This window comes from Gallinula chloropus (assembly GCF_964237585.1).
Source record: "Gallinula chloropus genome assembly, chromosome: 3".
Lineage (NCBI taxonomy): Eukaryota > Metazoa > Chordata > Aves > Gruiformes > Rallidae > Gallinula > Gallinula chloropus.
Window position 1 is genome coordinate 121,807,254 of NC_140087.1, and position 12,675 is coordinate 121,819,928.

At 49.2% G+C, this 12,675-nt stretch overlaps 1 protein-coding gene across 1 annotated transcript; it reads left to right on the forward strand.

Annotated features, from left to right (window-relative positions):
- Positions 1–951: 951 nt before the first annotated feature.
- On the forward strand, positions 952–10,796 carry LOC311189530 (interferon-induced very large GTPase 1-like; the record flags this gene model as incomplete). The annotated part of the gene is made up of 3 exons (XM_084261193.1): positions 952–1,117; positions 1,736–2,020; positions 4,391–10,796. The coding sequence occupies 3 exons, from the start codon at positions 952–954 to the stop codon at positions 10,453–10,455; spliced, it is 6,516 nt and encodes a 2,171-aa protein (XP_084117319.1). The 3' UTR covers positions 10,456–10,796.
- Between the last annotated feature and the right edge of the window lie 1,879 nt (positions 10,797–12,675).

Consider the following 12,675-nt stretch of genomic DNA (forward strand, 5'->3'; position numbering starts at 1 on the left):
ATGTCTGCAGAAGTGCAAAGCTGCCTCTGAGAGCTGTGGGAGGACAGGATGGGGCGTGAGGCCTTTGCAGGGCCTGTTCCCTGCTCCCCCCATCCAGGGATGATCCTGCCTGCCCCACGCACCACCCAGCCCCTCAGAGGGTCAGGAGGGGTGTGCTGGCCTGAAGCCCCTCTGTGCTGGGGGCAGGAGTTCTGTGCTCTGAAGGAATCTTTTTGGTGCCCAACTGAATTGAGACAGGATGGTGGCAGGGGCAAACACTGAGATAAGCAGAAAAGGCCATCTTATAGATGCATGGCTGAGAGGCTGGTGCAAACGCAAACATTTTGGATTCTTTGCTCACGAGGCGGCCTACTCGGCACCTGGCCTGAGGACAGCTGATGGGAATCGCCTGTCTCCGAAAGGGAAACGGATACTTGCCCAGGAGCTGGCAGGACTTGTAGAAAGGGCTTTAAACTAGACAGGAAGGGGGAAGGGGATAAAGCCAGGTCTGCTAGAGATCGGCCTGGGGAAGTGGTGTTGGGATTAGGAGAGAGGCAAGGGGCTCAGCTGAGGTGCGTCCGCACTAACGCACGCAGCATGGGCAACAAGCAAGAAGAGTTGGAAGCCATAGTGTGGCAGGCAAACTATGACCTGGTTGCCAGAACAGAAACATGGTGGGATTGCCTCCATGACTGGAGTGCTGCAATGGATGGCTACAAACTCTTCAGGAGAGACAGGCAAGGAAGGAGGGGTGGTGGTGTGGCTCTATACGTTAGGGAATCCTTTCCTGCTACTGAGATTGTGACTGGGGATGAGAACATTGAATCCCTATGGGTAAAGATTAGAGGAAGGGCTGACAAGGCAGACATCCTGGTGGGCGTCTGTTATAGACTGCCAAACCAGGATGAAGAGACAGATGAGGTGTTCTACAAGCAGCTGGCACGAGCTGCACGGTCATCAGCCCTTGTCCTCATGGGGGACTTCAACTTCCCTGACATATGCTGGGAGTACAGCACAGCACAGAAGAAGCAGTCTAGGAGGTTTTTAGAGTGCACAGAGGATGCCTTCCTGATGCAGCTGGTCAGAGAGCCCACAAGAGGAACTGCCCCGCTAGACCTGCTGTTCGTGAACAGGGAAGGTCTGGTAGGAGATGTGAAGGTTGGGGGCTGCCTTGGACAGAGTGACCATGAAATGATACATTTCTCAATTCATGGTGGAGCTTGGAGGGGGAACAGTAAAACTGCTCCCTTGGACTTCCGGAGGGCGGACTTTGATTTGTTCAAGAGACTGGTAGGGGGAGTCCCTTGGCATTTAGTCCTAGCGAACAAAGGGGTACAAGAGAGCTGGTTGCTCTTCAAGAAGGAAGTCTTAAGGGCGCAGGAGCAGGCGGTCCCCCTGAGCCACAAAATGAGCCGGTGGGGAAGAAGACCGGCGTGGATGAATAGGGAGTTATTCTTGAGGCTCCGGGAGAAAAAGAGAATCTACCGCCTGTGGAAGGAGGGACGGGCAACTGAGAATGAATTCAAGGAAGTTGTCAGGATGTGTAGAGGTGAAATCAGAAAGGCAAAAGCCCAGCTTGAATTTAACCTGGCCGCTGGGGTGAAAAGGAATAACAAACTCTTTTATAAGTACATTAACAGTAAGAGGAGGACAAAGGAGAATATCCACTCCTTACTGGATGAGGCTGGGAATGTGATCACTGAGGATAAGGAAAAGGCAGAGGTTCTGAATGCCTTCTTTACGTCTGTCTTTAAAGGTCAGACCAGTTATCCTCAGGGTACTCCTCTCTCTGACCTGGTAGTCTCGGTTGGGGAGCATGCTAACTCCCCTGTGATTCTGGAAGAAACGGTCAGAGACTTCCTACTCCAACTGGACTGCCACAAGTCCATGGGGCTGGATGAGATCCACCCGAGAGTGCTGAGGGAACTGGCAGAGGTGGTAGCCGAGCCGCTCTCCATTATCTATCAGCTCTCCTTGTTGACTGGTGAGGTCCCAGAAGACTGGACGCTCGCCAATGTGACTCCCATTTACAAGAAAGGTTGTAAGGAGGATCTGGGGAACTACAGGCCTGTTAGCCTGACCTCAGTTCCAGGGAAGGTTATGGAACAGATAGTCTTGAGGGAGATCATGAGGCATGTGCAGGATGGCCGGGGGATCAGGCCTAGCCAGCATGGGTTCATGAAGGGCAGGTCCTGTTTGACCAACCTGATCTCCTTCTATGATCTAGTGACCCATCTGCCGGATGAGGGAAAGGCTGTTGATGTGGTCTACCTAGACTTCAGCAAAGCCTTTGACACTGTCTCCCACGGTATTCTCCTGCAGAAGCTGGCAGCCTGTGGCTTGGATGGGTACACCCTCGGCTGGGTAAGGAGCTGGCTGGAGGGCCGGGCTCAGAGAGTGGTAGTAAATGGAGTTAAATCCAGCTGGCGACCGGTCACGAGTGGTGTTCCCCAGGGGTCGGTGCTGGGGCCTGTCCTCTTCAATATCTTTATTGATGACCTAGATGAGGGCATTGAGTGCACCCTCAGTAAGTTTGCAGATGACACTAAATTGGCTGGGAGTGTGGATCTGCCTGGGGGTAGCGAGGCCCTAGAGAGGGATCTGGACAGGCTGGAGAGCTGGGCTGAAGCCAATGGCATGAGGTTCAACAAGAGCAAATGCCGAGTCCTGCACTTTGGCCACAACAACCCCAGGCAGCGCTATAGGCTTGGGGTGGAGTGGCTGGAGGACTGTGTGGAGGAAACGGACCTGGGGGTACTGATTGATGCTGAACATGAGCCCACAGTGTGCGCGGGTGGCCAAGAAGGCCAACGGCATCCTGGCCTGCATCACAAACAGTGTTACTAGTAGGAACAGGGAGGTGGTTGTCCCCCTGTACTCAGCACTTGTGAGGCCGCATCTCGAGTACTGTGTTCAGTTTTGGGCCCCTCACTACAGGAAAGACATTGAGGCCCTGGAACGCATTCAGAGGAGGGCTACTAAGCTGGTGAGGGGTCTGGAACACAGGCCTTACGAGGAGCGGCTGAGGGAGCTGGGATTGTTCAGCCTGGAGAAGAGGAGGCTCAGGGGAGACCTTCTAGCTCTCTATAACTTCCTGAAGGGAGGTTGTAGTGAGCTGGGGGTTGGCCTCTTCTCCCGTGTAGACAGTGAGAGAACTAGAGGGAATGGTTTCAAGCTGCGCCAGGGGAGGTTCAGGCTGGACATTAGGAAGCACTACTTCTCAGAAAGGGTAGTCAGGCACTGGAATGCACTGCCCAGGGAGGTGGTGGAGTCACCGACCCCGGGGGTGTTCAGGGAAAGACTGGATGTTGTATTGAGGGACATGGTTTAGTGGGAGCTAGTAGTAATAGGTGAATGGTTGGACTGGATGATCTTTTAGGTCTTTTCCAACCTTGATAATTCTGTGATTCTGTGATTCTGTGATAGTTGGCAGGTTTGTACTGTAGTTAAAAACCAAAGGAATATCAGTGGAAAGAACCATGGACAGTGGGAATGTCAGCTCAGTTACGGTCACCAGTCAAGGACCTTTCAGGAAACCATGGGGGAAGCCATAAACAGAACCACACAGGGACACAGTGGACAGACAGGGGTCCCGGAGACAATGCCAAAGGCCCCAGGTCTCCAGTCACTAATGATGGGCTACAGGATGTTCCAGGTGCAGCTCCAGACAGGGACAACCTGGATTTTTCCCATCCACTGGAGTGGGAATGATGTGTGTCCCAAGAACCAGCTCCTGGAACCATTACAGCTGGATCAACAGCTGGCTGAACATGAACCAGCAGTGTGCCCAGGTGGCCAAGAAGGCCAATGTCATCCAGGCCTGCATCAGGAACAGCGTGCACAGCAGCCCCAGGGAAGTGATCCTGCCCTTGTGCTCAGTGCTGGTGAGGCTGCACCTTGTGTCCTGTGTTCACTTCTGGGCCCCTCACTAGAAGAAGGACATCGAGATGCTGGAGTGTGTCCAGGGAAGGGCTACAAAGCTGGAGAAGGGTTTGGAAGATAAATCTTTTGAGAAGCAGCTGAGGGATTGTTTTGTCTGGAGAAAAGACTGAGGGGAGACCTCATGGCTCTCTACAGCTACCTAAAAGGTGGTGGCAGAGAGGTGGGGGGGGGTCGGTCTTTTTTTGCCTGGTAGCCAGTGACAGCACAAGGGGAAATGGCCTGAAGTTGTGTCAGGAACAGGTTAGATGGGATATTAGCAACAATGTCTGGACTGAAGGGGCTGTTGGATACTGGCCCAGGCAGCCCAGAGAGAGAATGAGTCACTAGTTCTGGAAGTGTGTAAACAAAGAGCAGGTGGCGTACTTGGTCCAACTTAGTAGGGCTGGAGAGATGGTTGGACTTGAAGATCTTTTCCAACCAAAACAATTCCATGATTTTCTGAAATAAAGTCTGTTTTCCTCTTCCACAGCCATGGATTCACAGGCAGACATGCCAGAGGATGATGAAAAGGCCTATCTTGCTAAAAAGCTACTGGAAGAAGCATGTGAGAAGGAAGGACTGGATGCTAGATACTGGCTCCCCACACTGTCTGAGGTACTGGGAGTCAAGTCCAGAGAAGCCCTAAAACATCTGCAATATGAAGACTACCTTATGCTGGAGTGCAAAGTACAGCACTCCTGGGAAACAAGGGCGCTCCGAAAGCTCCTGAAACTAAGAGACACCAAAGAAAGTTTGGAGGAGCAGCATGTTGGCGACATGTCTGGAGAAGACCTGCTCAGTGCGGTGGAAGAGGCCAAAGTGTTCACGGAGTGTGTGAAGTCCTGGGAGGTGATGGTGGATGAAAGAAAACTGCTCACCTTGATAGCTTTCAAAGAGAATCTGAATGAAAGAACCAAAAACCACAGTGTCTGGATCGACGTGTGCCTGTCAGACAAAGCGCTGCAGGAGATCCTGGCCAATACCGTTGTGTATTACACGAGGTCACCCCCAGCAAACATCACCTACATCAAGTCTCTGTTCAGGAGCCTCCTGGATCCTCATATCTACTCTGTCAAGGACTTCCCCAGGTCTTCCTTCATTATGCAGTGGGTCTTCCATACTGACCATGAGCTTCACGAAACTCCCAATATTTCTGAGCTTGAAGATTTCAAGACGATGCTGCAAATGAAGGAGCACATCCAGGAAGTCACCTATGCACCAGAGACCTCTGCATCTGCCATTCATGAAGCAAAGATAAAAGCCACCTTGACCACAAGCCTAGCTCTTTATTCCTTACTGCAGTTTCTCCAGGAAAGGGCCCAGAAAGACATAGAACTGTTGGTGCTCTTAATTGCAACCAGCACAGGCTACCAGGTGGAAAGCAACACTTTCCAGCACCTCCTTGGATACCCAGAAATTGACTTCATGATAAATGAAATGCAAACAGGGCATCAGGAGTATCTGAGCCTGAAGGAGCAAGATGTTTACAGAGCCCAGGCCTTCCTGCTGCTGCTGGGTCTAACTGTAACACCCAAACCTGAAGAGGTGTCCTTTGAGCAGAAGAATAAGCGTTTAGCTTTCATGGAAGATCAGATGAAAGACTTATGGTGCACAGAGATAAAAACTCTCCTTGGGAAGCACGGTGCCTGCAAAGACTGGGAAATGCTGGAAAGGGACTTGAGTTCCCTCATCAGTGGGTGCTTGGATCAAACATGTGACGATCAGAAGAAAACCAGTATCATCAGGGACCTGGAAGACACTTTTCAAGGAACGGAGCCTCCCAGTCGGTCCCAACCCGCATCAGATGGCAGCAAATCCAGAGCAACCCCGGTCACTGCAAACCAAGAGTTCCTCCACTTGCTTAAGCGCCTCGGCCTAGAAAGTCACTACCCAAGAAAGATGGGGACAGAAGATTTCCACATCATCTACAAGACATCTTTACACGACAGCCAGCCCAGCAGGGAAAAGGAGCTACCCTTTTACTTCTTGCAAAAGCTACTGACTGTGGATTATCGGGTGAGGTACCTGACTTGCAAGGACAAGAGCACCCCAGAACCTGCACGCGTGCCCAACATCACACCGCAAGAGCATGAAGCCTCGGATTCTTTTGACGACTTCTTCACTGATTTGGAGGAAGAAGCCCATGGATCTGCAGCCCAGGAGAGTCACGTGCACCCCATGGACCTGCAGATGGCAATTTTTCATTGCGCCGATGATTTCATGAGACAGTACATTTCAACCAAGCTTGCTTTCTGCCAGTTTGCACTACCTCTGCTGGTACCGAACCCGTGCACTTCCCAGATAGAGTACCCCCTCTGGGCCCTCAGCCAAATCAAAAAGAGCTGGAAAGGGGCTGAGAGGGTAGGTGAGAAGACCAGGATTACCCGCTACAAAAACAAACTCGTGTATCAGGCCGAGACACCCATGGTGTCCTTCATTCGGATCGGCAGTTCTCCCTCCTCTTCCAAGTCTCAGATCCTGAATGCCCTGCTGAGCAAACAAAAACACGACACCTTTTTCCACCGACACTGCAAAGGCAGCACCAAAGACTGTCTGCTGATGAAAGGTGTTGTGGAGATCTCCTGGTACTGTCCCCGCGGTAGCGACGACGACAGCTTTGGCTGCTGTGTTGCTTTCTGTAACCTGCACGGAGATGCACGGGACCATGAGGAACAGCTGCAGTTTCTACAGGAGATATCTGCTGTGAACATGGTTCTTGTCTGCGAGACTGATCAGAGTGACCAGAAAGGGGTGAAAATTTTACGTGACCTGTGGCAGTCCCAAAGGCCTTTGGTCTGTCTGTTCAGTGAGAAAGAGAACGTTCCAGCTGGCCGATCCAGTCAAAACATTAAAATAGGGATCAAGAACAGAAATGAGGCAGAACTGATGGCTGAGCTGACAAGAACAATCAGGGATCTCCTGGAAGGGTCTAACACGCGTTTCAGCCTCGATGCCTGCCTGGACAACGCTCGCAAGCACGGGTTCTTAGTCGATGAAGATACACAGGAGTGTGTGAGAGCCAAAGAAAAGGCAAAGGAGCTGGTGAGGCTTCTGAAGAAAGAGAAGTTGTCTCAGATCAAAGCCCAGCTGCTGCCTCTTCAAGGAGAACTCTGGTACACGTGGTGCAAGAAGGACAAAGAACTCACTCGCCTGCAGGAAAAGGGGAACAAGAGCATCGAGCATCATCGGAGCCAAATTGAATCAGAGAAGTCGGCAATAAGAAGGAAGCAACTGGACAAAGCATTCCCCCTCAATCCGCTGATGAGTTCAGTCCTCAGCTTCCTTGAGTCACAGCCAGTGGATACCAAGAAATACTTCCTGCAGTGGATGAAGGTCTTCATGGATGACCTGACCTCCGATCACCTCGACGAACTGAAGAGACAATATCACCAGTTATGGTCTAAAATCCTGGCAATAAAGAACAACAATGAGAAAACCATCCTGAAACCCACATTGCTGAGTTGGTTAGATGCCCTCTCCAATGAAATCAACAATTCCTCCATTGGCCTTGAGCATGTTTTGAGAGAGGTAGGGCAGATTTATGAAGCTCTGGAATCAATGGACTCAAAGGATAACTGTATTGCCAAGCTACCTGAGATTGCAGCTGATCTGATGGCTTCAGGGTACCCCATTGAGCTGATGGATGGTGATGCTTCTTACGTACCATTGCGATGGGTTGCAGCAATCTTTGACAAATTAGTTGAGAAGCTGGGGGACAAACGAGTATTTGTTCTTTCAGTGCTTGGCATCCAGAGCACAGGGAAGTCAACCCTGTTGAATGCCATGTTTGGCCTTCAGTTTAACGTCAGTGCAGGGAGATGCACCCGGGGAGCGTTTATGCAGCTACTTAAAGTGGACGAGAAGCTGCAGCAGGATGTGCACTTTGATTACATGCTTGTGGTTGACACAGAGGGGCTTCGTGCCAGAGAGATGGTCGATAAGCAGTCCCTTAATCATGACAACGAGCTGGCCACCTTTGTCATTGGCATCGGCAACATGACTCTGATTGATATCTTTGGAGAAAACCCTTTGGAAATGCTGGATGTCCTGCAGATTGCTGTGCAGGCTTTCCTGAGGATGAAGCAAGTACATCTGTCTCCAAGCTGCCTGTTTGTGCACCAGAATGTGGGAGAAATAACCGCCAAGGAACAGAACATGGAAGGACGACGACGTCTGCAGGAAAAGCTGGATGAAATGACCTTGACAGCCGCCCAGCAGGAATTCTGTGACGTTTCCTGCTTCAGCGACGTCATCCGCTTTGACGTGAACACCCACATTCATTACTTTGCTCCCCTGTGGGAAGGAAACCCCCCAATGGCACCACCCAATCCCACCTACAGCCAGAATGTCCGGGAACTAAAGAGCAAAATTCTCCAGGCTGCCCAGAAGGAGTCTCAGGGCAGCATTTTGAGGCTCTCGAGCTTGAGTGTCCGCATTAGGGACCTCTGGAATGCTTTGCTGAATGAAAACTTCATTTTCAGCTTCAAGAACTCAGTGGAGATTGCTGCGTACAAGAGACTGGAAACTGCCTTTAGCCAGTGGACCTGGCAGCTGAGGAGTCACATCCTGGACTTGCAAATGAAACTGGACAATAGAATTCGGAATGGGGACTTGCAGCAAGTCACCACGAAATCCCTTGAGAAACAAGTGCAAGAGACAAGCGACACCATCATGAAAGCCCTGGAGAAGTATTTCAGCGAGGACAAAGACTGCGAGATACTGGTCCAGTGGAAAACCCGCACGGAACTGAAGCTGAAAGAGCTAAAAGAATCTCTTCTTCTGGAAACGAGAAAGAAGTGTGAGAATCTCATTGAACTAAAGAAGAACCAGAGTAAACTGGATGAAAGGAAGTCAAATTATGAAAACAAACTCCTGAAGAGGGTCCGGGAGCTGGCTCTGTCTCTAAAAGGCCAGAGATTCAGTGGAAGAGAACTGAGAGACAATTTCCTTTCTCTCTGGGTAAGATGGATTGCTGAAGTCTCTGCTACTGCTATGTCACTAGAACAGGTTGATATCGATGCGGAAATAGAAGATGTCCTTCTAGATCACTTTAAGGAGCCCAACTTGCATGAACGAATCAGGACATTTCCCAAATACAGAACATTTTCTGTTGACTTTGAGAGACATGTTGCCAAGAAAAAATACCTGGGAATCTTGTCAGTGAATTTAGATGAAGCTGATAAGAACCACATAAAGCACATTACGGATAAGATCATAGAGTGTGTGACGGCAAACATTGATAGGAAGGAAAAGGAGAAAAGGGATTACAGTCGAAGTTTCATTCATGAAATATTAAATGAAGTGCAGGAAGGTATGAACTCGGTCCCTAGCAATGCCAAATACAGTTTGAATAAGGATTACCAGATAGATCTGTCAGTGTTCCTGTGCAGAAGAGCAGCAGAAAGGTTTAAAGCCATGCACGAGGCATTCAGAAAAGCAAATGATCCGACCATCTACCTGGAGAGCAAGAGAGAAGATTTCTTCAAGTGTTTCCAGATTTCCTGCCAGGGAGCCACTTCTATCACCACATTTGCTGTTTTCCTGTGTGACAAGATCAGTCCAGCTCTTCACCATGCGGTCTATGAGAAGGCAGCTCTTGACATAGCTCGAGACATGAAGGCTAAAGTCCCAGATTTCAGAGGCAATAGATCCTCTCTGGAAACTTGCATACTGAGATACCTGGCAGAAGAAGAAGACTTTGAGAAATTCAAGAAGTACCTCAATCACCCAGGAGAGTTTTTGCAGAGTTACATTGAGATGCGTGTTCGTGGGTACTGTTTGGATGAGAACAGGAGGCTGGAGAAGTTCTTAGATGACTCCCTTCACCACCACTATGAGAGCATCCAGAAAGCTGTTTTTACGTCAACCAGCATTGTCAAAGACAGACAAGACAGAGATGACAAAATCTCTCTTTGGCTGGATGAGTTTTGCAGCGCTCTTGGAGAGGTGCTAAACCTGCCCAGAAGGGACCTGAAGGGCATTGAGCATCAGGAGATAACAGACATAGAGTTCCTGAATAATGCCATGACAGAAGCACTGACTGCCCTGAAAGACAAGCTCAAGGCAGAGTTTGCTGGAGCTGATCTGAGCTCGTTTGAAGAGCAGCCTCACACAATCCTGGCCGACCAGTTTGCAGGGTGCTTGGAGCAGTGTCCCTTCTGTGGGGCTGTTTGCACAAACACCATGCCGAATCACGATGGAGATCACCAGGCTGCCTTCCATCGTCTGAAGGTTTTGCCGCGATGGTCATGGCACAACACAAACCATCTGCCCATTGATATTTGTTCCAGTAGCGTTGCAAGCGACTGTACATTCCGGATTGGTGCAGGAAAATGGATCCCCTACAAGAGAAACCGGGTTGCAGGACCTCCCTATTCCAATTGGAACATTACTCCTGATGAATCCATAGAAAAGTACTGGAAATGGTTTGTGTGTCGTTTCAGGTCAGAACTAGAAAATGAATATGATATGAAATTTGAAGGCAGAGGAGCAATCCCTGCTCCATGGGAGAATATCAGTAAGCAGGAAGCACTGCGTGAACTGGAGAAGCTTTAGGCCAAGTCGATATGAAGGCAGAAACGCAACTGCTTTGCCTTTTAGAACAGAGGAGAAGTCTATCTGCAAATTCTTGTTGTTATAGTGGCTGTGTGAAGAAAGCAGTATCTAATCGCTTAGGGAGCTGTGTGAAACAAAGTGTGCTATTCCTGCCATCGCTCTGAAACCACCACTGCCTGGAAAGACAATGCTTACGTACAGCTGACACGGCTGCTGGACGAGCCTTGGACTTACCTGACAGCTGGATACGTGCAGCACTTCCCAAGGAACACGTGGAACTGCCCCTCTTGGACCACCCGTGGCACACGCTAATCGGGGTGGCTCTAGAGCTCTTCAGAAGATTCTCTGGCTCCAGGTGGTGGAGGGACTGTACCTTCTCAAGAGACCAAAGGAATTGAGTGTTTGCCTGGCCAAAAATCAGTGCAACTCCCTGGTGGAAAAACATTATGCTGGGGGACAGCTGCAGTGATGCCACATGTCCCAACATCATCTAGTTGTAAGAATAACGAATTAAAGAATGGGACCGATCCCCAGCTTGAGCTGCCAAGTTTGGTAATTATAATGAAAAACGATACAGGTGCCTTAAAATGAGGAGATTTAATGTAAATTCTACAGCCCAAAATTGGAACTTGTGTTTTGTCATGTGCTTTAGGATACCTAATTCCTGGAGAGCAGATATTCAATCACTCACACCCTCCACCAGGAATTCTACGGACCCCTTGGAGGACAATACATAAAACGGGACTAAACCCCCTAGTAGTACAGGCAATGGCTTCTCATGGCTTTGCAAGGTGGTTCCTCCCATGGCTTGCAGTGAGTGAACAGAACAACCTGGAGTTAATGTATCTGCCAGCCTGGAGTTATTCCCAAGGGGTGCAAGAGATGCTCTCCGTGGATTACAGATGGAGGTTTCTTCCTTAAGTGCCAGAGACAGGGTCAGAGAGCGTTAGAGGTGCTGCTTGCCAAGGAAGGAGGGGTGTGCACGGCAATAAATCAAAGCTGTTGTGCAGAGAGACACCAAGAGAAGGAAATTCAAACAGGTTTAGATAATGTGTGGAAGGAAACAAAAGCTCTTCCCCAAGCAGCTCAAGATGATACATTGTGGAGATTTAAAGAGGTTTGGAATAAGCTTACTTCCTGGCTCCCAAGCTTTGCTACGCTCATTTTTGCATTGATTATTATAATAGGTATTTTAGATTTAGTTCCTTGTGTGGTGATTCAGTGTTCTCTGTGCTGTTGTGAACGAAGCACTATAACATCCTAGGGTTGGAGAAGAAATAAAATAAGACATCAAGTAGAGACAGGCAAATAATTTTCAAATGATTAAAAGAGAACAGTATAATTTGAGATTAGAAAAGAATTTGTAAGGATAATGAAAAAGGGGGGATTGATTGTATGATACACCATAATACTAGCAAGATTGATGTAGGTATAGCTTAAGAGAGAATTAATTAATATAGCTTTTATAGAAGGAGAATAGAAACTATTTGTGTGGTTCAGGTGTGAGGGGACTGTGGCTACAGCCGTTGGAGCTGTTTTGCTGGAGCAGCTGTAAAATTTACCCCTACCAGTGGAACAGCCTTGGAGACAAAGCAAATGAAGACAGGGAAGGAATAACTAATGGGACCAAGGACCAATGAAGAGACAGAGTGTGTCTTGTTTTCAGCTAAAAGGCGCTCCTGACATGTTTGAGGCAGGAATGGGGTTTGGAGACTCTGGAGAACACAGTGAAGAGCAGGTGCAGAAGGAAAATGGAAGAAGCTGGCTGAGAGGAAGACGACCAACCTTCATCCTTGAAGACCACCAGAAGACCCCCTGAGTGTCACTGCACATGCTGTATCTGGGAGGAGTTAATGTAAATGACTTCCTGGAGATCATTTGCATGACCCTGCCTTTTCTTAGGAATGATAATGAATACGTAGAGTTAATCTGTAGAATCAGGAGAGATTTGGCTTTAGGTGGTGCACACACTGGGAGGAGCGATCCCCCTGTGCCCAGCGCTGCAATAAAGGATCCCTGCTTCAGAGTCACCAAGGCTGTTGGGTTTTGATTCCGGCTTTTCGAGGCTTCAGCTCAGAAACTGCTTCAGGATCAAGTCAGAACCCTCTTCCCTTCTCACCACAAGCATTTGCACCTGCTTTGTCCCAGAGGAAAACCGAAAGGCTTTCCTGCAGCCAGCAGTCATGTGGCCAACGTTAAGAGCAAAGACGTGAAGAGCAA